The 14,000-nt window shown below is 39.8% G+C and overlaps 1 protein-coding gene across 1 annotated transcript; it reads right to left on the bottom strand.

The window, feature by feature from the left end:
* Positions 1-360: 360 nt before the first annotated feature.
* LOC103778026 (DNA helicase INO80) lies at positions 361-13,872 on the bottom strand (the record flags this gene model as incomplete). The annotated part of the gene is made up of 14 exons (XM_008945594.1): positions 361-528; positions 1,512-1,597; positions 2,888-3,005; positions 3,265-3,349; positions 4,410-4,552; positions 5,146-5,205; positions 6,145-6,240; positions 7,464-7,544; positions 8,130-8,339; positions 8,666-8,733; positions 8,927-9,122; positions 10,400-10,603; positions 12,154-12,207; positions 13,658-13,872. Coding segments are annotated over 14 exons (1,784 nt in total), but the record flags the coding sequence as incomplete, so codon positions are not given.
* Positions 13,873-14,000: the final 128 nt, after the last annotated feature.

The following is a 14,000-nucleotide window of genomic DNA, read 5'->3' as shown; positions in this document are numbered from 1 at the left end:
CAGCTCTCCAGCCTGTCCAGGTCAATTTTAATACAGATTAATGTGTCATAGCTACTTCAGCATGATGCAGTATTCAAAATTGAGTAGCTAGATCTTTTCCTGATCATGTAACAGCTATTGCCTCCTCTTCCCAAGTGAATTACTTCCTTCAACAACCAATTTGGAACCAAACCAGTTAGCAGATGCACACACCATTTGGCTAAAGCTTTTCTACCCCAACTTCATGCTACACTGCATCAGAAACAAATTGGAACCACATGCAAACTTGCTTGCTTATGCCAGATATTTTTTTATATGGTGTTTTCTAGAAGCTGTATTTTGATAAAAGTTTTTAAAATTTATTATTTAGAAAAGCCTTACCTTCCTGAATTGCATGACTAGATTCATGAGACTACTAGTGGTGGTCTGTGCTTGCTGGGTAGTGCCCATTGAGGACTGCAGGAGGTCATCAATAGAGATTTTGTTTTTCAGAGCCTGGTACAACAGCTTCTGTCGACTTGTCTGCTGGCAGTACATTAAAATTTCAATCTGCAAAATGAGAATGAAGATTTACCCTTTTCTGTCTCTGAAATGGAGGATGGTTGCATCAGTACACACAAAACAGAAACAAACAAATCTTAAGGAAAACAAAACTTTCTCAGAAAAATCATATATAGGCAGTTGCATTCATATCTGTATTTCAGGATCCAGCCTGGGAAGGACTTAACCAACAGGTGTGTTTTAGGAGTCTTAGGTAATGGTGTAGATGACAGACCTTTAAAGGTATCTGAGCACAACTAAGTAAACAGATTCTTAAGGAGCTCTGAAAACATCATATCTGCAGCTGATCAGCTTAAAATCTGACCTCAGTTTGACTATCCTACTGTTAAAATGCTATCCATTTTGAGCCATCTTAAACACATGTCAGAAGCCCATGATAATGAGAGGTGCACCACAACAGGAGCATCTGTGGGAAGTCCTAGTTCTGAAAATAAGCACATCTGAATACAGTTGATGTCTCACAACCAGTGGTCCCAAAACCTGGGGACATGTTGACCACAACTCTTTCAATATTGCTAACATCCACATGAAAATAAATAACAAGAGAGAAGGGTATGATGCTGCCACCATGCATGTTTTGCTCTGTACAAGCAAGCAAAAAGAATCCTGAAACTACACCAAATCCTCCCCAAAGGCATCTGGAGATGTTTATCCCCCAATCACTGCTGTATCAATCTCACTTCAATTACTGGCATTTCTGTCAACTTAATTGGTCTTAAAGGTTCTTTTTTTTTTTGTAACCATTAACAAAATGTTTTCCCTAGAAGAAAAGTTTCATTGATTAGGGGTTCTTCAGTTGCATTCACATCTAATGAGACTGCTGGGGTGCAGTGCCAGAAACTGGAGATCTGTGAGTGGTCTACAATAAAAATTCAGGTACACAAGCTGACAAACCAGTCTGCAAAAACCACATTGCAGAGCAGAGCTATGGCAATAAAGCTGAAACAGTCCACGTAACTACTTCTTCTCACCTTATCTGACAGCTCATTTTCCACATCCTTCTTGATTCTTCTCAACATGAAGGGCTTCAGGATCATGTGCAAGCGGGACAGCTGGTCTGAAATACAGGGAAAGTGCACGAAGGAACAATTACTCCACTGAAGAAGAAAAATCTGTGGTGTCCTACTACAAATTAAGTCCCTTGCTGCTCAGCCATTCCCCCCATGGTTCCTACAGCACAGACCTGGTAATTCTCTTCTGTAAGTGAGTGCTGAGCTACACTGTTTAACTTATGAATCTCTAAAGATCTGCTTCAAAGAATGAATTTCTAAAGCATTTTCAAATTCAGAATTTTAGAAAGTCCTGTATTTCCCTGGGCTGAACAATATGCGGTTACATTTATCACCCACTATCAGTGAAGAAAAAAGTTCCAGATGAGATGAGCTAATCCATGACAAGAAATCATCACAGTTTTAAGTTTCAACCCCCAAAGCTACAGCATCACAAGAACAGGGCACACATTGACAAGACAACTGCAGTCGTTACAAGAACCTATAAATACAAAATTCTGGCTATTTAAGAACTCTTAAATCCTTTACTCCTGTGACAAGTTTCAACTGTGCCAAATTCAGAATTTTAGAAAGTCCTGTATTTCCCTGGGCTGAACAATATGTGGTGACATTTATCACCCACTATCAGTGAAGAAAAAAGTTCCAGATGAGATGAGCTAATCCATGACAAGAGATCATCACAGTTTTAAGTTTCAACCCCCAAAGCTACAGCATCACAAGAACAGGGCACACATTGACAAGACAACTACAGTCCTTACAAGAACCTGTAAAAACAAAATTCTGGCTACTTAAGAACTCTTAAACCTTTACTCCTGTGACAAGTTCCAACTGTGCTGTGTTCTACTCCAATTTCAAATCAGATTTTTACCTAGCTAGATTTTTCTACATAACCATCCCCTAATGTTTACAGTGATTTTTTTTTTTAAGAATCTTTATGCTTTTTTTCTTGGTGCTCAAAAGGCATTTATTGCTTTGTGTCATAATTTTTACTTCTAAACCTTCTAACACTCAGGAGACCTCTAAGAAGATGTTCTTGGCAGATATTTAAAAATATTTAAAATAATTGTTCTCCCATGTTTGGGAAGAAGGACTGAGTAAGTAGAAAAACCAACATTTTCACTGCATTTTTTTGATTCATTCTACATACTACATTAGTCAGAAACATAAACTGTGACAAACTACAGACAATAATCCATAACATTCCAATCCCATTAGACAACCCTCTGCTTTAAATGGCACTTCTCATACAAAAATGGAAAGTTTATCCACTAGAAGTTGAAAAAGGCACCAGATTTTTTTAAATATAAAAGACTACTGCAGTTCCACACTGCACTCACTCTCATCAATGGCAGATTTGTTCTCTGCATGGCTTTCTATGTCCTTAGAAAACCACTCGTTGAACTCTTCGTGGGAATCAAACAGTGTTGGCATGATAAAATGCAGCAGGGCCCACAGCTAAAAGGAGAGGAGAAAACAACAGATCAGCAAAAGTCACCTTACTGTGGGCAAGGTAATTGGGGATGCCAACCAGTGAAGCTCTTCATGAGCAAAACTACTCTACTAGACAGCAAGTTTTTCCCTCCCAGAGCTGATCCCATGTTTGTTGCTACAAGCAGGACCCCACAACCATACACACAGTTTCTCAACTGTTCACACATACACAGCATGTATTTTTGTGACAAAGAAAAGCCCACTCCTGTGAGCTCCTGAGTACCTCAGCCATCGTGTTCTGGATTGGGGTGCCAGTCAGCAACAATCTGTTTCGACACTGGAACTGCAGTAGGATCTTCCAACGAACACTGATGAATAAAATTAAGAAAAATCATTATATCTTTCTATACAAAACAATTTTAAACATGAGGTATTTTAAGACCAACTGTATCCAGTGACCTTCCCAAATAATTTTATGAGGTCACTGGGTAAAACTATCACAGCTACTCCCCAGACTTTGAAAGGACAATTACAGGAAGTACCTTTTATAAATTGCAAAGAAAGCTCCATAATTTATTTTTCTAAGCATCTTTTTACTAGCCTTTAATACGAATGTTTGGGTAGTAATAAAATCTCATTAAAAGAATAATTCCCCAAATAAACAGTTATTATGAATTAGAATCTGTGTATTTTTCAGACTTTGTAACACTGAGTGTATGGGCTACTGTGGCAGGAGTGCTAAGCTATAGGTTACAATCCTCTTGGAGGGGTGGTTTCCAAAGAATGCTGAAGAGAGACTGGTCAGAATGAGTCTGCATCTAAAGCAGTCTTCAACTCACTGTGTACAGTGGTAACTTGGACAAAGGTTATAAGAAAGCAATTACAGAAGTGAAGATGGACAAATCCATTACTTGAAAACAAACAGAAAACTTTCTGGCACAGAGTCTTATGATAAAAATTGGGCTTTATTGTAGCCAACAGTATTCACAGGGTTTTAACCTTCATTTGTGTCTGGAAGTGCCACTGAAGAAGAAATCAAAATGATGCATTTAATGGCAAATTAATAAGCAAAACACACTAAAGGCTACAGGCACTTCACTAGACAGAATTCTGTGAGTAGCCAGGACAGAAGGTGAGCAGCATTTCAAACTTTTGTTTCACTGACCAGCATTCCATGCAAGTTTCTGCTCCACAATTACTACTTAATTATGTTTTACATATTTGGAGAAAGAAAATCTAAATGCAAAAATCTACTGGACCAATTCAGTGCCACTGAATTATACAGTTACTTAACTAGGTTAGACACTTAAAGGGTTTTACATGTGTCCATTTTTAACTTCTATCGATCTGTGTAATCTTCATATTATCTTAGTATCAATTCAAGAGGTTGACAGAAAGGGAAGATTTTGTTTCCAGTTAATTTATTACCTGGAGCTACTCTTGAGTGCTTGAGCTTCATCCAGCACCATATACTGCCACTTCACTCGCTGGAAATACTTCACATCCTGGACTACTAGCTGATAGCTGGTAATCACCACGTGGAAAGGAGCATCCTGAGTATACAATGTCTTCTGTAACCACAAAAGGAGACACAAATGTCCATATAATGTAAATACATTGAGAAGAGCTCACTTATGTATACTGTAATCTCAGTCTTCTCTTTTATAATCTTTTCTCACTGTTAAAGCATTTTTCCCCAGCTAACTTCTTAAATTAATTACAACACAGTTATTCAACTGGTGGATCTGGACTTCAGCCCATTAGTCCCTGAGCAACTTTAGTTGCTTCTTAATGTGCCAGACAAGCCTCAGGTAAAGAACCCTACAAAATGCTGTTGTTAAATCAGGAACAATCTGACAGGCCTGTGGGGATGCTGGACTTTGGCATCCCGAGTTGGGTTACTCAAACAGAATCATGAGTCCCTGACACAAACTTCCTGCTTTATCCACAGAGCTCTAGTTTTTCCAACTGAATTCCACATTGCCCTGAACTGCTCTGTACTGTGTTGCTCTCCAGCACAAGTGAAGCCTTATACATCATTATCTGAATGAAAAAGTTACTGCATGGATGAAGAAACACGTGTTTTAGCTTGATGAGGTGCAGCAACAGCTTCTGATTTACTCTGCACAAAGGTGGTCAAAGCACACAGGCATGCTGGTATTACCTGACTCCAGAACTTCCTGATGACCTTTCTATCATGGGGATTTCCCCAATAAGGTAGCACCTGCAACAGTACAAAAGTAGAAAGATTATTTTCAAATAAATACATACATGCTGTAGAATTTATGTATTCAACAAAATCAGAAAGCCAGACCTCTTCCTCCAAAAGAGCAAAAGGGGAAATTATCTTTCTTAACACAGAGAAAAACCAGAAAGCACTTAAAAATACTTAGAGCATTCCAGGCAAAGGTTTCAAGCAACTTATGCCTAATACAAGACTAGATTAAGCTGTGTTGAGAATCTCCAAACACTCAATAGCATGTGACATCTCCTAGTCAGGTTTTTCTAAAAATTAAAATGTTACTTTGCTTAGGGCAGGAGGAGGTCTGCCCTCAGTGCTACAGTTAACCCTATGGACTAGTGGGCTTGTTCTTTGTCCCATTGGTTTTGTGTTTCAGAACTATCCCCCAAAATCTGAGATAAACACCTGCTCTGGACATCATTAACACAATTTGTAAAAGTAAGCACTGCTGCCAGAGAAATCTGTTCATTCATTATAGCTCAGAACTTCATGGGTCCCATGACAGATCTTTGCTGTGCATTGAAACCAGTTACTGGTTCATAATATTGTGCTGCCATCTCCTGTCTGATGAAATGACTACACCCAACTGAGACTGAAAGTGAGGAATGGTGGTTTCTGAGGTTGTGAAAGGCCTTAAACACCTTCATGCTTCAACTGACAAGCTCCAAATCTCAAAGGTGTCTTTAAGAAGTTACAAAAGGAAGCTGATATGATTCAATTAAGAACATTTTAAAATACTAGATAAATGAATGCTCCATGAAAAACAGGATGACAGGGAAAAAAAAAAAAAAATCAGAATCAAGCCCATTACAGAGCTTCAAATTCCAAGGCAATTAAGCATCCAGATGTGGCAAAGAACTCAGGAGAACAGAAGAGTTTGCTTTTGAGAAAACAGAAAACTTTCTTGCACATGCTTATTACCTTAAACTTAGGTACAAATCTGGCAAATTCCTGGTGCCAGTTGTTAAGAGTAGAGGCAGGTGAAATTATTAAAAAAGGTCCCCAGATGTTCTCTCTCTGGAATATATACAAAAAAAAAAGACACCCAGAAATTAATTGAGGGGAAGGGACACAGAGACTGTTTGATACAGTTTTACAACCAGCAAATGACAGCAGCTACCTAGGAGAAGGAACTATATGCAATGTAACAAAACCTCCTCTCAGCACAGAAGGGTGAGATAGAATCAGAGCAGATTTAATATTTAACTAAGACTTATTTGGTAACAGCAAACCAGAACCACCACTGCCCTTTTAGGCTGGCCTGCTCCTTTGTTTCTGAAAGTTGCCACCTTCATGTTACTAACAGGCCCTGTAGTTCTCAAGTTGCAGTGCAATGGGGAGACAAGCCCTCCTGGTATCTCCTCCATACAGATGAGCTCGAGGGCCTTTGGCTCAGCACAGTGTTTCACTACTGTGGCTGCTAGTGCCAGTGAGCTGGTATCAAAAGGAGAATAATCAACTGTTTCTGAAAGTTGCCACCTTCATGTTACTAACAGGCCCTGTAGTTCTCAAGTTGCAGTGCAATGTGGAGACAAGCCCTCCTGGTATCCCCTCCATACAGATGAGCTGGAGGGCCTTTGGCTCAGCACACTTTCACTGCTGTGGCTGCTAGTGCCAATGAGCTGGTATCAAAAGGAGCATAATCAACTGCATAGGATTGTTGTTTAGCCACTGCTGAAGCTGGTTCTGCTCTCAGTATCATTTGCTTAATATCTTGTATTTAAGGCAAGTGACTAGATGTCGATCAAGACTTTTTTTTTTAATAAAGGTATCTATTTCTGCATGAAGAAGTAAACTCCTGTTGCTTTTCCTGCTTTGTTTGTTTGCTCTGGCACGTAAGAATCACCACACCTCCTGAAAAAAAAACACTGAAAACTGGAAATCCATGCTGATTGCCATGAAGCTCAGAGTTTGGGCTTCATTTCTACAAGTCTCTGATTTGTAAGAGGTGAATCATGAAGCCTCCAACTTGTTCTCCTATCAAGCTTTCACATTAAGTGCAAGTAAAAAGATAGTACTCTAGAATGAAAATTCTATTTTTATTTATATCCATACATATACACACCTCTGCACACATACACCCCCACACACCCTTTCAAAGGCACAGCATTAAAACAAAGTGAAATGCCATAACTAAACTATCTTTTAAGACATTCAGGCTTTATAATCTAGATTTCATTTCACACACGTTAAAAGTACACCTCTTGTACCTTGACCAGGAATAAATGTATTCCACCTACCTCAGCCAGATGTGCAAGGAGAGCAATACTTTGTACTGTTTTACCCAGACCCATTTCATCTGCCAGGATCCCATTGATGCCCTGCAAGACATCCATAAATCAACACATTTCACCCTTCTACTTTTTAATCCACACAGGATAAGTAGAACAGTTGCCACAGAACTTAGAGGGAGCAGCCCAGTGTAACCACTATGAAACACCTTATTGTCTCTTACAGCTTTCACTAGGAGATAAATTATCTCAACTGCATTTTAATGCACTTCTCAGGCTGACTTTTTTTTCCTCAGCCTGCTTGCACTTTGCAATCACATTGCCAACTGGGTATGCACAGAAGAACAAGGCTGCCTACAGTTAACCAGCTGACCCAAGCCTGAACAGCGTGCACTTCTGAGAATCAGAAGTTCCCTCAGTTTGTAATCTAACTGAAACAGTTGTATAAACCTCCACATAAAGAATCTTGAACTTAAAGTCCCAAAGGAGTTATATCCTAAATTATAAAGGACCTTGATAGATGGCTTATATGATAATTTCCTTTCTTCTAAAGATATGACAGACTTGGTATATGCATCTATTTTTGAAACCATCACACTTCTTGACCAAGTTTACTCTAATGACTTCAATAATCCTTAAAGTTTTAAACATTTGCAAGACATATTACTAAGATACCTGCTCATACAGGTTGGCCAGCCAATTCATGCCTTTCAGTTGGTAACCTTTCAGTTTTCCACTGAAAATAGTAGGCTGTGGAATATCTTCTCCTGCCCGGATGGATGGGTTTGCCAGACTGTAGCTCTCTCCAAAGCCAGTGCCAGACTTGTTAGCAGCCCTTAATGCAGCTGCCCGACTCTCCTTTGCATCTTCATCAAATGATCTGGTCTAAATAGGAAGAGGAAAGTATGCATGAAATGATGAACATACTAACTTATCAAATGTAGAGTAAAAAGCTTCATATTTTACATTAAGACATAGGATATCTGCCAGAACTAACAGAAAACAAGCCTGTTCCTACAGCCCAAACCTTTATAGTCTGGTTTTCAACCTGTTTAGAACAGGAAGTGGCAATGGAATTAATGTCAAATCTTGCCCCCTCTTTTGGATTAAACAAACCTACTCGAATTGGCTGCTATGAAAAATTCTAGTTCTGTAGCCTCCACTAGTTATTCTGCTTTCTCTTTGAATTCATGGATCCAAAAAATACATACTTGGGCCTGATGAATCTGGTAAGCATCCTCAGCATTCTTCAGAGCTTGGGCCTTGTAATAGTTACTATCTGAAAACAACATCTCCACGTTAGAGCTCTGCAGCAGTAAATACCCAAATTCACACACAGAGAAACCCCAGTAATTATAACAGTGTATCTAAAGAAGGATTCCATGTTTGGAATTAAAAGTCTGCACAATAACACGCAGAATAGAGTAAATGACAAAAGAATGCAGGGGACGGATTGTAGCTGAATGGCTTACCATAATCTTCTTGAGTGATGTTGACCACTACTCCCCCCCCAATGTCAATCTGCCTTTGGGTGGAGCTGTCCTCCAGCTTGCGCAGGATCTCCTCCTGGATTCCATCGTGTCCCATGTCTCGTTTACGGCTCATGAAGTGGGCATATAATTCAGTCTGTGTGATCAGGAAGTTCAGTTTTCGTTGCTGCCTCTTAGCCTAAGAGAAGGGCATTTATAAAAAACAGATGAGGAGGTTAAAAAAAAAAGGGCAAAAGTTTAATGTTTAAAATACAATTAAGGAAAAAAAATTTAATCTAACGATGCATCAATAACTAATCCACCTAGATTGTTATGCACATGACTGTGATATCAGAATGCTAGAACACTAGTTGCACAGAAGAACACTGACCACCATCACAAACATACAAAATTGTTTTAAATGAAGTTTTCAGTTCAGTATTCATGGTAAAGAACACCATAATCTAATAAAAGGCAGATTGGAAGTTTTTGTTTACACTGAAAAATTAAAAGGTGGGCAAAAATAAACAAGGTTTTAGTGGTCTACAGTAAAAGAACTGAACAGTTAAAAATATTCTCATGACAACCTAATTCCTCTTTACTAGATAATTACAGAATGTTGAACTATGATAGAACAGATGAAATACATCACTAGGTAACACAGTTGAGGTATCACTGTTTGGGGTTCAGCAAGATGTTGCAGAAATCCTGTTCACTCTTAGGTTCTGGTTAAAAAAATGCTATATTTAGAAGTTGTCTATTAACCTAAGTCAGCTGAAACCTTCACAAACTGCTTACAAATTTGTGACAATGAGAGAAACACAATGAAAAGAAGCATAATTTAAGCCTAACACTAAACATAAGATATTCTACAGATTCAACATTAGCTCATCACCTCACATAAGGTAACAACCATAAATCCAACAAAGACCTTTGGCAAGGGAGTTTTTTTTTTCAAATCCAACCCTTATCACTCTGTAAGTGAGTCCATGAAGCTGTCCCTTGGCCAACAAAAAAGCAATCACTGAAAAAAATCTGTGCTTCATCCATAAATTAACACTATCAGTTTACAGCAAAGGAGAAAAAGGGGTGGGGTGGGGTGGGGGAAGACAATACAGTGTGAATGACAAAGTGGCTTTCCTTCTGGACACAGAAGGATGTAAAACCATCACAAAATCTGGCCCTTACCAACACCAAGTTGCGTATGTTTGTGAGACACGTTTCTTCTCTAATCCCTTCTTCCATTTCACCCACTTGTAAAGAATTTACACAGTTCAAAGGCTTTTCTCACCACCTCTAGCTAACATTAGAAGAGCTATGTGAAGAATATTAAGACAGCAGAAGAAATTTGTGGAATGCTGCTGAAATGGAACAAGTGACTGAATTTCATGGCCTGGATTTAGAAACTCAAATTATCCAGTCCCTTCTCTGTCTCCTCAACAGATTAATGATCAGCAATCTGTGCTTTTGCTGTACCTCTCTCATCTCCTCATCCAGCTTGCGTTGCTCCAGAGCCTCTTTCTCAGCCCTTTTGCGATGTTCTTTCTCCACCTTTTCATACTTTTTCCAGTAGAGGAGCATCTCCTTGGTAAGACGCCGTGCCCGTGGCAGAGTCTCCTTACAGTTCTTCTGGGCCTGGATGGCAGCTCGACGTACCTCCCTCATGCACTGATGGGCAAGCTAGACAGAAAAACAGTGGCAAAATGGGCAGATTTTTAAAAAAATACCATCAAATTTAGTTATAACCAAGTCTGATCCTTCAGAAGAGAAAAAAAATCCTCTGTGATACTTTATTCAGCAGTAATACTTCTCTCATTAAGAATCTCATGAAAAGAGAACTTCCAAAAAGCACTTGAGATGGTGAAGAAGACAAAACCTGGACAGTTTCAGCATGGCATGGTACTTAAAAGGACTGATCTGATGGGTAGGTCCTTGAAAAGGGACTCAGGACCAGAATTCAGAGCCTGCTTCCAACTCTGACTCACCTATTCTAGACACTTTTCTGTGGTTCTTTTCTTACTGTTATACTAAGGCTGCTGCAATAGCAGTATTGGTGGAACACAATCTCATTCATGTTAATGCACTGAAAAATGGGGGAGTATCCTACCATGGGGAAAGCATAATGCACTGTAATTTCTTGTTCTAGTACAAATAAATTAATACCATTGTCACAATGGTCAAAATTGCTGGGTTTGATGTTTGTGACAGGTTTTTCTTCCTCTGCTGAAATTTGCACGTCAACAATTCTAACACACAGATTTCAAATTGTCAAACAAAACAAAAACAAAGGGGAAAAAAAGAAGCAAGATTTCAAAACCTGTTAAGCTGCTGCATCACTCACTTGCTAAAATGCAATTTGTGATAGCTACAAATACAATAATCACAGGCTGCTTGCCTGGATGTCACAAGGAAATCCAGTCTCTGCTAGCTAAGGAGCACCAGAGGAGAAAACCTACCCACAGAAAGGTTTCTTAAATAGATACAGGCAGGTCTTTTCTGCATCCCTTACACAGAAAATGTTTCCTTCCTTGATAACATAGGAGAAATATACAGAACAGAAAATTTTCTACATTGTCTTGTCTCTCAAGATATTTTAATTCTCAGCTATGTACTTGATTACCTCTTCATTAGCCATAAAAATGAACCAGACACTTGAGTCTAACACTTGAAAGATGTTCAGAAAGCCACTACCAAGTGCTCCTAAATCAAAGCCTTCTAGGCAGAAACAATGACACTTCTCAGAGAAGACTCTGATGAGGAGATAAATTCCATTTGCAATCACTTAAGGAGAAAACTGCTCTATTTTTAATCTCAACTCATATATATATAATTTATTAACACATTTAATAGTCCAAGAGCCCTTTGACTTAAAGAATCTGCAAATTCTAGCTAGTGGCTAGAAAGGCAGTTCAAAAGCCAACAAAGTGTACTGAATTCATTAATTTATTGTATCAAAGGTCAGTAAAATAAAAATTTACGAAACTAGATCTTAAAAAAAGCCAAAAAGAACTCATGAAAGGAATTCCTGTCATCCATGTCGTCCACTCCTTATGAAACACACCAAAATGACACGTCTTAAATATTAAATGCCTCAGACTAAATAACAAACTCCTTCTATAAAGTGCTGTCCTGCTATAGGAGCATGGTCAGAAACAGAAGAAACACAAAGAGGTCCCAGTTTGCTTATTAGGCCCAGTAAAGGCAACAGTATGAAGTGAAGCAGCACTCACCTTTTTGCTGTTGGTTAGGAAGAGGTTGCGAGCTGAGGCTTTTTGTTTGTATGCCTGTAAAAGAACAGTCTTAAAATTAGTTAAAGGGGAATTGCTTTACAGTATTTTAAAAGATCACTATCCAGTCTTCAGCAGATACACGTTGTGTAACTGGGTGCTATTGTGTAACAAGTACAGGAATGAGGACTCGCTTCTCACAGTACTCCAAGTGGTTTTTATTTTGACTGAAACAGCTTTTCATCCTTAGGTATTGAAGGCTGCATATGTAGGTGCCACATCTACACGTTTTTTGAGCACCTCCAGGGCTGGTGACTCCACCACTTCCCTGGGCAGCCTCTTCCAAAGCCTCACCACTCTGTCAGTCAAGAAATTCTTCCTCATAGTCAATCTAAACCTCCCCTGGCACAACTTCAGCCCATTTCCTCGCAGCCTATCACTAGTTACTTGGGAGAAGAGATCAATACCCACCTCCCTACAGCCTCCTTTCAGGTAGTTAGAGAGCAAAAAGGTCTCCCCTGAGCCTCCACTCTCCAGTCTAAATAATCCCAGTTCCCCCAGCTTCTCATCAGAAGACACGTTCCCCAGACCCTTCACCAGCTTCATTGTCCTTCTCCAGACCCACTCCAGCACCTTCTTCTACTGTGGTGCCCAAAACTGAGCCCAGTACTCAAGCTCTGGCCTCACCAGTACAGGGGGTACTGACACAAAGACGTGAGGGTGGCCTCACCAGTACAGGGGGTACTGACATAAAGACATGGGGGTTGAAGTGCTGGGGTCTGAACCCCGAGCCCTGAACTGAAGTTGAGATGTGGATGATTCTCACAACCAGGCAGAGGATTTTCCTCTCTGCTGGATGGCTGTAGAACATATCTTGAGAAATGTGTGATTGAAACCAAAATAGCAGAATGCTTTTGATTCTCCTTTTGGCTTTCTCTCAAGGCTTGGCTGAACTTGGATGAAAAGCAATAAGGAGGACAATACCACGTGTCCTACTTTTGAGATTACTTTTGCAGGTTGCTCATGTGACTGGAGTTGTACATTCAACAGCTTAAAAGCAGGTCCCACTTGCAGTGAATTTGGGAAGCTTATCTACAGGTGGATGGGTAACACTTCTCCCTAGACTGTTTCTGAAATAAGTTTCAAAACCCACTCATGCTACAGTGATTAAAACACTCCTTTCCTGAATTCTGTGTAAAACAAGACACCAGTTTGCCCTCCACTGCTATCCTGTAGATGAGTAGGAGTACCTGCTAGAGTTTGCTGTACTGTTCAGAGAAAACAGCTGCACAGCCAGATGAAAGCAGTGGCAAAGCACTGCATGATCCAGAGCTATCACTGGTGCCAAACAAAAATAAATCAAGCTACACTTTTCTTACACATCCCAGCATCACTCTGGTCACTAATGACCCCCAGAAAAAATCAGGTCTTGCTTCACCCTGCTTTTCCAAGTATCAACTCCCCACTAGAGTATCTATTCTGCTCTAGTGCCACCAGCCAAGCTCACCTTTGGCAGCTCCTTCTTGACAATGCTCAGCCACACCTTCCGCCGGCGCGCGTTGAGCTGCTCAATAGACAAGTGCTTTTTCTTGGACCCAGGTGGGGGTGTGTCGTGAGAGAACTTGGCAAAAACTTTGGTCTGGTGATGGTGGTACCGTGGAGACTCCTCTGGAGAGAGTTCTTCATCCCGTCTCCTCTTTTTCTTTACTTTTTTCAGCTTGCCTGCGTGGCAACAATGATCATAAAAATCCATTTATTTTTCTGGGTTTTGGGATACATTTAGGAAGGTCTCTTTCCTGAGTAACCTATCCTAGTCATTTTATGACACAGGACTCCAGGTGCAGTCTCAC

This window comes from Merops nubicus, unplaced genomic scaffold (genome assembly GCF_000691845.1).
Source record: "Merops nubicus isolate BGI_N331 unplaced genomic scaffold, ASM69184v1 scaffold12618, whole genome shotgun sequence".
NCBI lineage: Eukaryota > Metazoa > Chordata > Aves > Coraciiformes > Meropidae > Merops > Merops nubicus.
This window is presented reverse-complemented; position numbering and strand designations above follow the sequence as displayed.